Source organism: Schistocerca cancellata, chromosome 11, assembly GCF_023864275.1.
Source record: "Schistocerca cancellata isolate TAMUIC-IGC-003103 chromosome 11, iqSchCanc2.1, whole genome shotgun sequence".
Lineage (NCBI taxonomy): Eukaryota > Metazoa > Arthropoda > Insecta > Orthoptera > Acrididae > Schistocerca > Schistocerca cancellata.
Window position 1 is genome coordinate 60,131,190 of NC_064636.1, and position 14,213 is coordinate 60,145,402.

Consider the following 14,213-nt stretch of genomic DNA (forward strand, 5'->3'; position numbering starts at 1 on the left):
GGCTAATGCTACTAGGTCAAAACAGTTGACCATAAGGACTGTTGCCCCTGCACTTAGTGTAAAGGCTACTGTCCCTCTTCAGGAACCACAACAAAAACAGTAGCCCTACAACCCAAGAAACTCATTTCAACAGTCTCCACTTATTATGTGAAGTGACAGATTCAGTTCTGAACCTGGAGTATGGCAAGGGGATTCCATATCAGCTAAAACTACTCTCGGGACTTCTAGAAGAACTTTCCACGCATTATATTTGGAAAAATGAAGAAGTGTTAATAGAACATATCTAAATCACCTTCCTTTTGTTGACAGCATTACACTGTTTGCTTCTAACTAAGATCAGCCTAAACAACGAAGGTAAGATCCCAATATAGTGAGTTTGAAAGTGGGTTGAAATTCAGTTACAACTGGCTTAAAGTAACGTATCATATAAGTAACATACAGAAAAAAGGACACTGAAAATTAAGAATTAAATCATACAATGTCTGGAAGAAGAATCATATTCCTGATAATTGAGGATGATGACTGGAGGAGCAGATGAAGAAATAGAGAAGAAGAGTGCCAAAGGCTTGGGGTGTCTTTTGGTACACTAAACAGGGTTTCCAAAACTAAGCTGCTGATATGTCTCAAAAGGCAAGTTTCAAAATATTGTCATTACATTTTTACTTCTAGGAATGAGATATGTGGTGGATTTTAAATGCAACAAGTATTCAAAATGTAAGGATTGGTCAGTGACAGGGATTTAAATGGTACAGACATCAATGTATTCATAAAAAAGACACTAATGAAACAATACATAAGATCAATGTATCAATGTCAATTCTAATAATATTTCTTATCAATATTTCTATCTGAAACACCAGCATCTATTGACTATTCTACATATCACTTCAACCAATACAAGTACTGAACTATGACTTCAACTTGCTGGTTCAGTGATCATCAAACTGGAGCAAATCAATTATTCCATGTGGCCTGTGGTTCTCGGTCGTATTTTACAACAAGCACCTAGCAACTAACAGATGAATCCAAAAATGATAACTAATGTTAAGATCTGCTTTTTCTGTGCCACAACAAACTGAATTACACAGACAGTGATAGTTTTAAGATGTGCTTAATTTTAATTGACAGTGAGTCTGGCCATGAACTAAGTTGGCCACTCAGCTCAGGGGCAGTAGGTTAAGTAGTGTAGCTGTTGAGGGGTTAGAAGATGTCTTCCAGTACTGACAATTCACGGGCATGTGCAACTTGTATCGATCAGCTGCTATGGTATAAATTTCAAACAGAAGTAACACGGAATGCACATTACAGAATGGTCACCTTTGAAATGTAGTACTTATTTGCAGCAAGGAATATGAAATTAAATTAAGGCTGCTGTAATGCAACACAATGGACAGACAAAAAGCAATATTCAAAACATTTGTGATCACATCTCATATCGACCACACATTTAAGTACATGTACAGATACTGTTTTTAATCAGTTAATCATCACTCACACAGATGACATAACCCTTCATCAGGTAACTATGCAGTCACAACTATGGGGTCACTGAAGGTGGCAGCGAGCTGAAACAGAGAACAGTTGATAGCGAGTGTGTCGAACAGTAGTGAGCATTTAACTGTCGGTACATGGTGGGCGGAAGATGGCACCAGTTCCTGTCCCAAGAGCAATGAACCAAAGCCACAATGTTTGATTGTAGCCACTCATTGCTATTACAAAGTATGCATTCCTTATGCACAGCTTTTGTACTGTTGCAACAACTGTGTAACTATTAATTATTGTATACACAGAAAGACTACAAATGAACTATTGACGAAGAGAAGAAAATGAAGAGCATTTCTACGTGTTAGGATTTTTTCCACTTTTAAGGTCTTTGTTTGTAACACCCTCACAGTTTCAAGGTAAGACAAAGTAGAGCAAGAAAAAGATATTATGCACACACCAGCTGAAACATTTATGGAGATATACAGACTCTGTTTTTCTGTTTAGCACTTATTTATTAAAAACAGATATGTTGTACAACAATTACATGTTTTATAGGCCACAGTAATGCATTAAAAGTGGCAAAACGCTTAGTGAAACTTAATTCTATACCAAAAACAAGAATAATATTCCCACCTGGCAACAACAGTTGTCCTCCGTGATAACCAGTGTGTGTGTCTCAAATGCGCAGTTCTGTACTGTCAATAACAGTTTGCCTTCTGAACTGAGTGCTCTGCCACAGCTCACGGAGAACTAATCTACGTGGTGTAGTCTATAAACTTATTACACAAGCAACAGTTCTCACAGACTGAACCCTGTATCGTGTCTCCCGCAGCAAGCATTACACACATTCAAGCTCATTGAAAATAGAAACATCACTTCATTGTCCACAAAGAGCCCTACTCAAACGTCAAACACTTTTTCTAAATTAACACTTAAATGTCTAGAAAAAGGTATATCTGCAGAATTAAGCAAGCTTATCTTGTACTGCAAATTAAGAGATTATAGATGATGATTATTTGCAACATATATTTACTCATGATGTAGTCCACAAGCACAGAAAACTGTCAGAAGCCATTTAAAGTTGCTCAATGCTATCCACAATACATGTCAATCCATAGGATAAAGGAGAGGGGGGGGAGAGGTGTCATGGGGGAGGTACACATTACAGCCCCCCCCCTCCCCCCCCCAAAAAGAAAAAAAAATCAATAAAAATATTTATAGTACATGTATATCAGTTTTCAAACAACTATTCAGTTAACTTTTGGAGAATAAAGTAGCATGGAAACTAATACACAGAAAAACTGCAAGGAATCCTAGAAAATTACAAGCCACATGTAACCCAGCACGCTTTATACAGCTGCTTGCCTGTGCTGGACTGCCCACAGAAAATATTATTGCCAGGTACACAGGTGCACATTCACAGGCTGGCCCTGCCGGCTGTCAACAGCAAACCCAAAATGGTTAGCGAGTCTCCACAGGTGCAATCACAATCCATAGGAAGTTTAGAAAGACAAGACTGAAAAGGAAATACCGTCCACCAAATAAATAAATAAACAGGATGACTGACTGCCCAAATGTAGGCAGAAAGAAACATCACATCTCCTCCCCCTCCCCAATTTATACTCTTACAATTGTAAAGCTGGAGAGACAGAACAGTCTTCACAAGTGCACTGCTGGGTGAAGCACTGGTAATGGCGAGTACACCTGACACTGTCAAAGTATGTTGTTATAGTGTTTAAATTAATTTTTGGGCAAATTCTTTTCAGATAGTGTTTGTCTCTGAATCACTGTTTCTTGGTTGTTAAGCTCAAATTATGAACCAAGTATTACTACATTGAAACATTTTATATATAATGTTGTTAAAATCATAAGTGTATATGTAATACATTCAGAAAAATTGCTTCTCAATATGTCTAAAAATGTAACAATTGCTGCTTCTGGGCCAATGCTAAGCCATTTGATGCTCAATAAATATTACTATTATTATGATGATGATTATTATTATTATTATTATTGTTGTTGTAGTAGTATAGTCTGACATGTAAGGACCACAATTGGTTTAAACCTTTATAACAAATGCATATTTCACAAACATTTTTTTTCCATTTAAGCCAGATGTTTTTCCATCGGTTCACTGTGTCTAGTGCATTGTTTGACCATTTGGCAGCAATTTTTCTTAAAAATGCAAAATGTTACTATGGCCATCCTGCAGATGGTTCAGTTCTGTGTTGTCTTCTAGTTGTACACCATTTCCTCTAGAACTGTTTTGGTATTCATGTACCCGGATATTCTCATTTTCAGTTTTAAATTAACACTTTTGCTGCAGCTGACGCTTATGTCACAAGCCACAAGCCAGTGCGACTGACACTTGTAAGCACCCGTGCTCACTGTCGGATTTCTCAGTCTAATTGCAGCATCTAAGCTAGTATCAAAGCGTGTAAACTTTTGTTTTGTGTGGTCAGTTATCGAATGCGGTTAATGGACCTTCCAATGTGAAAACGAGCAGGAAGAGAGTTTCGCTTACTAATTTCTACACATCCGGGCATCCCCTGGGAATTTATGATAAAAGTAGACGGTTAATTCTCTCACATCAGGAGCATACATTGTATTAAATTGACAACCTCTATCACAGTGAATCTTAAAAATACGCATTTGAAGTAAATATAATTTCAAATGAATCCAGTTTCGTTTTTCCTTTTCTTCCTTAAGAAAATGCGTTTTGGAATCCAAATTGTATTTTTTGTTACATTGTCAAATCACGAACATTTGAATGACACCTGTGACACCTACAGGTGTCAGACAGCAAACAGACTTTAAAACATGACCACACTACAGTCGAAGCTTATCTGAAGTAATGCATCTAAGGTGTCATCATTAAGTCAGTATAGAACATGATCCTACAGATCTTACAAGGTCTTGACGGCAGCCTGTATCTCAGCTGTGGTTAGGAGCGTCGGCTCTGAGCAGTACCTGCCGTTTCAGTGGGTTATCGCAATTGCCGGGCCGCACTGGAGAGTTGCACGCCTGCATCGATGCCGCAGCGAAGGTGTTAAGCATGTTGTGTTTTGTAGATTTGCAGTCATTCATTCAATCTTTGCAAAAGTTGAAAAACCTAACTGTCTATATATGGTGCTCATATTTTGTTTCTCTTTTAGAATACATTTCTTCCGCATACAGATCATGTTTTTATGATTAATACAGTATGTTTTGAGAGATTGTCCTGTATCTCCTCTAATAGACTAAGAGAGGATAAATACTTTATCACAGCTGCAGAAAACAAACCAATCATGATATTCAATTTAAGGTCAATTAATACTGGACATCACATCATGGAAAGCAGCATCCAATTCAATTGTGGTTGTATCACTTTGCAATATACAGAAATACCACAGCACACATGTCTAGAACTGTACAGTGAATCTCCTCCAAAATGTAAACACTTGCTCTCAGCAGCGATGAACTGGCAATGGTAGAACTTAGTACAAGAGAGTAAAACTATGGACATTCTTACAGGTGGAACAGTAAATTCTACATACCGTAGAAAACTGAAAGAATGAAAAATGTGCTACGCAAATATTTTAAAATTCAAAATGACGTTTGTGCACTTCAGAAAATATATAAAAACATAGCCAACTGGTTTTAGGAAGCAGGCTATGCTGCTCTCTTATTGTACTTTAAGTGTTTATTTCAGACGAAAAAGTAGAAAACTATCTCGAGTGTGTGTTTTTGCTATTTACAATGTCTCATATCTGATAAGAGAAGAAAGACCACAGGCAAGGATTTTTTTTTTTTCAAAGGTCCCTCACTGACTTCCGACAATGCTCAAGAGTTGTTCTAAGTGGCGGATGCCACAATGTGAAGCACACTGTGAAACTTTTTGAAGCGAATTATTCCATTCGTGTCAGATCTCTCAGTTCTTTCACCAACTACACCAAAACAGGCAAGGTGAAGAGTCAAGACAAGTTGTTCCTCAAAGTTACAAATTTTCACACGCTAACTTTAGAACAACTTTCAGTTTTCATAGGAGCAAATACCTAGGTATTAAATTGCAACATATATTATCTATTGCTTTAATCATTTACAAACAGCCTGCTGCCTACTCCCTGTTGCCTTGCATCTCTGGGGTTTTCGCATTTAGTGGTATCTCATTACTATTACATCATAAATACAAAACAAGTTCTGTATTGAGGAATTCACACAGGTAAAATAACACACATGCACACAATTGGAAGAATTCAAAACCATCAGTCAGCAAAGTACACACATGAAATTCTGCCAGTCAGTTTTGTACTGCGGTATACATCCCCTCTTAATGGTTTACACAGTTGTTTGTTCCAACTTTCCATATAGTCCTGATAGTACCTAACAAAAAAAATCTTGAAATTTTAAAAAATGAAAAAAATAAATTTAAAGTTGGCAAAGCTAGGCCATTTTGCCAAGGTGGCATTTGGCATCCCTTTTTAAGCTCTCCTAAAAACATTTTGCTTATGCAGAAAAGAATAAAAATGATGACAGTACCAGCACAACTAACTACCAAAGCTATTTCCAGTCACTGTCACCTGTATTTGTGTTCCCTATGAGAGAGAGAGAGAGAGAGAGAGAGAGAGAGAGAGAGAGAGAGAGAGAGAGAGAGAGAGAGAGAGAGAGAGACAGACAGACTGGTCCATTTGAAACAACTGAACAATTTCACAACCTGATACACGAGCCAAGGCAAACATCCCTCTGGTGAGTCAAAGACTGAGCAGAACTGAATACGATAGCCTGTACAGCTGTTTCACTACAAGATGCCTAGAAATAACAAAGAAATGTGTTTGTATTTATATGTATCATAGCCTATGAATGTATTTGCTTGTACTGTTTCTTTTTGTATACTTATGCAGCCACTGCATATTGTTATTTCTAGATCTAATAGCAGTCCCCTTTGGTACAATACTCGTGCAGAATTTTGATGAATATTTTCATTTCTTGACTTTGAAGGTAAATGGCACTTTACTGTTGCAAATACTAAACACACAAAAATGGGCAACCTTGTGACCACTATTTCACTTTGCACACAAGGAAAAAAAAAAGCTATGTGCTCATGTTACATTCTTGCGTTGTGCTTACATCAGTGGTGGAAGTTACAAATACACACATTACACCTGATCTAGTCACAAAGCTATTTCGTTTGCAGGTGGAAGAATATGTTAGCAAATTCCTTGGAAACTCGTCTAACGCATGGAGCTTTGAAAGCTAACTGAGGGATGTTGATATAAAGAAATTGTTTGAGCCAACCATTCCCTAAAATAAAAAGAATGAAATGAGTAACATTTTCTCCAGCCATTGGAAAGTGAAAAAAGTTATTTCCGCAGATTAATGGGGCAACTTTGTGACAGCATGTTAGTGTCACAAAGTTGTACTAAAGTAAGTTTGGGAAAATACTGTTCGAGTCATCATTTATCCTATGCATTTGTCACAAGTCAATGTTTCAGAAAATATGTCTAAGTGACTAAGGAGAAATGTTGGCTCATATCCATATAGAAACTATATAGATGAAAGTAACCGAGGCCTCGAGTGAAATAAAAATGACAAAATTTTGACATCAAATGCTGCTGAAAAATTTAAGTCTTTCTTCTTCTTGGTGTGCATAAAAGATTAAAAACTACAACTAATAAATTATATTTACCAAGAACTTAACTTCTCTTGAGGATATGATACTTTGGAACACATTCTGGTTGAAACGAAGGAAAATGTTGGGTGCTGCACCAGAAGTCTAAAAACAGACCATTATAACCCACTGCATTTCTTTATCAAATTATGGATTTTGATTAACAGAATTTGGTGTGTGATGTGTGGCAAACTTATCTTGGTGGACAAATCTCCTGCTTTAAAAACAATTTCCCTGGTGTCTACTAGCTTCAGTCATTTTTGACATGACACCCAATATCTTAATAAGAAGAATTGCTCAAAATTTCTCTGTCCATTGGTCGTAAATTGACAAGAACAAAATTAACTAATACTTTAATAATTCAAGTATATAGCTGGTTGGAATTCCAAGTTCCAATATATGGAACTAAGATGAAACCAGTCTCATAGATGGTGCTGGTTCTTTGAAAGTAATTATAAAATGTGGTATTAAGTAACTGGAAAGAACTCAAAACTCCACAAAAACAAGTGCATCTAATGTTTTGTGGCAGTGCTGATGGACAGTTTACTTCAGTACATGTAGCTACAAGTCAAACATACATGGACTACCTCGGGGAAAGGATGTAACCCAAATATCAGACAACCATACACAGTCTTGAGGATCCAAACACACTGCAATTGAGGATAGGTTTATGAATACGATTCTCCCGATTCTGAAACACCAGGATGGGAAGACAGCCACCATTGGGGACAATCTTAGCTCCCACACAATACTTATGTCTAAAAAAACTAACCAAATGCTGTTGTACCAGTAGAAGAGAGTTAACTGAGAAAATTGTTCACATTTGAAACCATTAAACTGAATTTAGTGCAAGAGAAACTTGTAGCTTCAATGATACACCGAGTTCAAGCCTTTTAAAAAGGCACAAGGTACACACTCAAAATATTGATCTTGATGTAATGTGCTCTATACAACTTAATTCCACTTTAAACAAAATCAGTAAAGTAATGAAATATAGCCCCACTGTTTTGATGCACATGAAGTAAAATTTGAAGGCGGTGATATTTTGGACAATACTATAGTTCAAAAGGATTAATGATGTACATCGCTACAATACCATGACAAAAATTTACATTCAATATTCCACACTAAGCTTGTCTAGTACAAAAAGTTGGGCAGAAAGCAGCTGCCAATGTTTTTGATCACTTAATAATGTATAATAGCAGACAGGCAGAAAAGGTAAACTTTGAAAATGTTTCTACCTGACTGACAACATCTATTCATAACATGCAACAGTAAATTCATTTTTCCCTGAAAATTTTTAGTTTTCCAGATTTTTCACTATCATGTAATGCAGTCCACTTCACGGAATATTATGGCATGCACCCTGCTGTACTAAGATTGACACAAATGTCTGAGGGCACACAAAAATGACATCTTTTTTTGGGAGTAGTCGAAAGGTGGAAAGAACAGATTGCTCCGAGTTATAATTTCTGCGATTTTTCAATAAATCCACGAGATTTATTGTGTGAAGATAATATCAGGACTGTCAAACTCCCAGCAGTTTAACGATTTATTAAGATGCGAGCATAAGTGTGTGAAAACTGAACTGGTGTACTATGAGTTGATGAGTACGCAAACAAGGATATGTGCAAAAGACTTATATACGTAATTCTGTAATTCTAGTGGTTGTCTGAACTCCAAAACCTCAATTCCAAGTTTGCAGTGGGACTACATCACCAGAAGTGATCTAGTATTGCATGCATAACCACATGTTTTAAGACCAAAACCTAGAACACATCAGGTGTGGTTATGTACTATAAAAAGTGTATGATAAATCAAATTAAAATACTCAGCATTCATGTAAATTTTAAACCTTTTGGTTATAGTCACAGTTGTAATTTCTTAATTTTGCAGTGGAATAAGTATCTTATGTTGAGCCAACCCATAAATAGCACTGAAGCTAACACGTTATGCTGTAACAGAGCTGCAGAGGTTTGAAGTTGGCGTCTAATGACAACCTGACTGTAATAAACAGTTATAAATACCATCACATTTCTCAACATAAAACAGTTCTTTTTCATCATGGTCCCACACTCAGTGCTTTTAAATATCCTTTTATTATTATTGATAGTAATATTAGTAGCAAAAATAATAGTAATAGTAATAATAATAATAATAATAATAATAATAATAATAATAATAACAACAACAGTGTTACAAAGATGACGAACAGGCCCAATACAGGGAATGCCCACTACAACATTGCTCTTTCTCTGCATTCACAAGACAGCTGTTAGGCCAACGTGTAACAGGTACGAGCTTCGCAAAATTTATTTCAGATTTCTACATAATGAAACATACAAAAATGCATTATGCTATATACATATAATTTACCAAGTGCTGTGGACTACACAATTATACAAAATTAATATCCAACATGCATTTAAACTTCTAAAAAGCATCCATTTGTAAACAAGACTGCACAAGACAGTACTGATAAAAATGACAGTTTAAAAATCAACCATATGATACAGTTGTTACATCTCTCTTAGCCCCCTCCCACCCGCTCTTCCCAATGACATTACGACTCCATTGCAACACAACTTGTTAGTCAGTGTAACAAAATGAGAACTGATAGGACGTGATGCCATATCAGTAGGAGTCTCCAGATACGCCTCCATTTACACAAGTGCGAGCGTCCTGGCACACCCCTCCCAGATGGCGGATGCGCCGGCTGCAGACCTCAGACGAGCTGGCACTTCCACCCAGCACAAGCCGGAGCACCTTCACCACTGTCCTCTTCTCGCACGTGGATCGAACCCGGACCTCCTGTCTCCCACAGGCCAGGCTGTTCAATTATCTGTGAATGAGTAGTTTTGTGGTTATACTTCAAACTTAACAGCTAGGACCTTATCACTTCTTTGAAGCTTATTACCAGCAGTTCCCTAATTATTTGATAAGATAATAGCACACCAAAAACAATCTTACACATAGCCAAACATGAGCAATATTAGTAATATTATACTTTGGAAACTGTGATCATGAAATAAACTTTCACAATGTATTCCTTATGCCTCATGTAGACACTAACTAATAGGAATGTTTAAACCCATTCCAGCCTCTTAATGCTCCTAAAATTCTGCTATCATTACCATTATCACTGTTGATAACACATTGCAAACAAGTAATTTGAAAGTAATTAAAATCATTAAAAAACAATGGAAACTCAAGGTAGGACTATTGACATGTAGAAAAACAAAGATTGCTACTTTCCAAAAAGATGACATTAAGTTACAGACAAGTGCAATTGAAAGACACTTACACAAAGCTTTCAGCCACAAAATTCAGCAGCAAAAGAGAAACACACACAATTTGTACATAAGCAAGCACACCTCACGCAAACACGATCACCAACTTCTCCATCTCGGGCAAGAATGCAAAGCAGCAATATGGAAGGGAGGGGGAAGAAAAAGGGATAGACTTCAGGTCAGGGAGGGAGAGGAGTGCAGTCTGATTGAACGTGCAGGAATTAGAATGCCAAAAGGACCAGAGTCAGGAGGTTGTGGGTCAGGGAGGTGGGGAAAACAGCAGAACACTCGGGTTGTGAAGCAACCAGTGACACTCAGCGTATTATGTTCAGCTGCCCCCACACCCTACAGTAAACAGTTTCCAACCCCTCTGAGCAATTATCTCCTCAACATTCTCTTCACCCACCCTCATTGTTTTCCACCCTTTGCCAACAAGCTCGCCCATCATTCCCCTTCCCCACTCCTCTCCTTTTTTCCCATCTCCCTGCCCCGCAACCTCCTGGTGCCACAGCTGTCAGCAGTCTAGTCCTTGCACACTACACCAGACAGCATTCCTCCCCCCTCCTCCCTCCCCCCACCTGCACACTACTATCCCTTCCCCTTCCCCTACAGACTGCTGCTTCCATCCCAAGTGATAGTTGCACTCTGGCCCGAGCTACCAGAGGTGGCAGTCATATGTCTGTTTTTTGTTTTTTGTTTTTTTTGTGGTTTTAGGGCGCACAACTTCAATGGTCATTAGCGCCCTGACGACGTTAAGAATGCACCGCGAGGCACAAGTTTAAAACAACAACTAAAAGGGAAAACACGATAAAAGACAGACTGACAGGCATAGGATTAAAAAACAGCATCATCAAATGTCCTTAGTGAGGTTTGTCAAATTGATAAAACGAAGAACACGAGCAGCTGCTCGTGGGTCATCTGCTAAAACGGCATCTAAAGTACATGGCAGGTTAAGATCGAGACGCAGTGCGTTAAAATCCGGACACGACAGTAAAATGTGGCGGACCGTCAGCAATTGCTCACATGGGCAGAACGGCGCCGGCGCAGCCGTCAGCAGATGGCGATGGCTGAAACGGCAGTGTCCAATTCTTAACTGGGCCAAAACTACCTCCTCCCACCGAGAAGGGCGTGAGGAGGACGTCCAAGCCACGGGAAGAGGTTTTAAGGCCCGAAGCTTGTTGTCGGTAAGTGCAGCCCAATCGGCATGCCATCGCGATAAGATGCGCCGACAAATGACCCTGCTAAAATCGGACGAAGGGACACAACAAGAAGCTGTCCGAGGCTGGAGGACCGCAGCCTTGGCCGCGGCATCTGCAGCTTCGTTCCCAGGGATACCGACATGGCCAGGAACCCACATAAGGCTAATCGGAGAACCGACGTCCACCAGCTGCTGAAGAGAGCGTTGGATCCGGTGTACGAAAGGGTGAACCGGGTACGGATCACTGAGGCTCTGGATGGCGCTCAGGGAATCTGAGCAGATGACATAAGCAGAATGTCGGTGGCGGCAGATGTAAAGAACAGCCTGGTAGAGGGCAAAGAGCTCAGCTGTGAAGACCGAACAATGGCCATGGAGCCGGTATTTGAAACTTTGTGCCCCGACAATAAAGGAACACCTGACCCCGTCATTGGTCTTAGAGCCATCTGTATATATGGAAGTCATGTTGATGAACTTCGAACGAAGTTCCAAAAAACGGGAGTGGTAGACCGAACCGGGGGTAACCTCTTTTGGGAGCGAGCTGAGGTCAAGGTGAACACGGACCTGAGCCTGGAGCCAAGGTGGCGTGCGGCTCTCGCCCACTCGAAAGGTTGCAGGGAGTGAAAAATTAAGGTGTTGAAGGAGGCGACGAAAGCGAACTCCAGGGGGTAGCAGGGCAGAGACAGACAACCCGTATTGACGGTCAAGAGGGTCGTCAAAAAAGGAACGATAAGACGGATGGTCGGGCATTGACAGTAGCCGACAGGCATACCGACAAAGCAGTATATCGCGCCGGTAGGTGAGTGGCAATTCGCCAGCATCAGCATGAAGACTCTCTACGGGACTGGTATAAAATGCTCCGATCGCAAGTCGTAAACCCCGATGTTGTATGGAGTTGAGGCGGCGTAAGATGGATGGCCATGCAGAGGAGTATACGAAGCTCCCATAATCCAGCTTGGAGCGGACGATCGACCGATATAGACTAAGTAGGACAGTTCGATCCGCTCCCCACGACATACCACTGAGAACATGGAGGACATTTAAAGAACGGGTACAACGGGCGGCCAAATATGACACATGTGGAGACCAGCTAAGTTTCCTGTCAAAGGTAAGGCCTAAAAATTTGGTTGTCTCCACGATTGGGAGAGCAACGGGACCGAGTCGTAAGGACGGTGGGAGAAACTCTTTGTAGCGCCAGAAGTTAATACAGACCGTCTTCTCGGCAGAAAAACGGAAGCCATTGGCGACACTCCAGGAGTAAAGACGGTCAAGAGAACGCTGAAGACAGCACTCCAGGACACGTGTACACTGCGCGTTGCAATAGATGGTAAAATCGTCCACGAAAAGGGAGCCTGATACATCAGCTGGGAGGCAATCCATTATTGGATTGATCGCGATGGCGAAGAGAGCGACACTCAAAACTGAGTCCTGTGGCACCCCATTCTCCTGGCGAAAGGTGTCGGACAGGACAGAACCCACACGTACCCTGAACTGTCGATCCATTAAAAAGGAACGAATAAAAAGAGGGAGGCGACCGCGAAGGCCCCATGTATGCATGGTGCGGAGAATGCCGCCCTCCAACAGGTGTCTTAAGCCTTCTCCAAATCAAAGAACACAGCCGCGGTCGGGCGCTTCCGCAAGAAGTTATTCATAATGAAGGTCGACAAGGTAACCAGATGGTCAACAGCAGAGCGGCGCCTACGAAATCCACATTGTACATTGGTAAGTAGGCGTCGAAACTCGAGCAGCCAAACCAATCGAGAGTTAACCATTCGCTCCATCACTTTACAGACACAGCTGGTAAGCGAGATAGGTCGATAACTGGAAGGCAAGTGCTTGTCCTTCCCCGGCTTAGGAATCGGGACAACAATAGACTCACGCCAGCATGCGGGAACATGTCCCTCAATCCAGATGCGATTGTATGTACGAAGAAGAAAACCTTTACCCGCAGGAGAAAGGTTCTTCAGCATCTGAATATGAATAGAATCAGGCCCTGGAGCGGAGGACCGTGATCGGCCAAGTGCGTTTTCGAGTTCCCGCATGGTGAATGGGGCATTATAACTTTCACAATTCAAGGAGCGGAAGTTAGGTGGCCTAGCCTCCTCTGCCTGTTTGCGGGGGAGGAAGGCAGGGTGGTAATGAGCGGAGCTCGAAACCTCTGCGAAAAAGCGGCCGAAGGCATTGGAGACAGCCTCAGGGGCCACAAGGACGTCATTCGTGACCTTCAAGCCAGATACTGGTGAGTGGACCTTAGTGCCAGATAGCCGGCACAGGCTACCCCAGACAACGGAAGAAGGAGTAAAACTGTTGAAGGTGCTTGTGAAAGCAGCCCAGCTGGCTTTCTTGCTTTCTTTGATAATACGACGACACTGAGCACGTAATCGTTTATAACTGATACAATTCGCCACTGTAGGGTGGCGTTTAAATGTGCGTAAAGCACGTCGACGAGCACGTAAAGCGTCTCTACATGCTGCGGTCCACCAGGGGACCGGTACATGACGTGGAGAAGAGGGAGGGTGAGGGATGGAATATTCAGCAGCAGCGAGAATGACTTCAGTGAGGTGTGCGACCTGACGATCGCAGCTTGTGAAGGTTT

At 40.7% G+C, this 14,213-nt stretch overlaps 1 protein-coding gene across 1 annotated transcript in view; it reads right to left on the minus strand.

Moving 5' to 3' along the window:
• Nucleotides 1–9,427: 9,427 nt before the first annotated feature.
• Nucleotides 9,428–14,213, minus strand: part of LOC126108496 (ras-related protein Rab-18-like) — a 42,743-nt gene continuing 37,957 nt past the window's right edge. Inside the window, exon 5 of the mRNA XM_049913752.1 lies at nt 9,428–9,974. Coding sequence (XP_049769709.1) covers nt 9,858–9,974 — 117 coding nt within the window. The 3' untranslated portion in view covers nt 9,428–9,857. The remainder of the gene's footprint in view (nt 9,975–14,213) is intronic.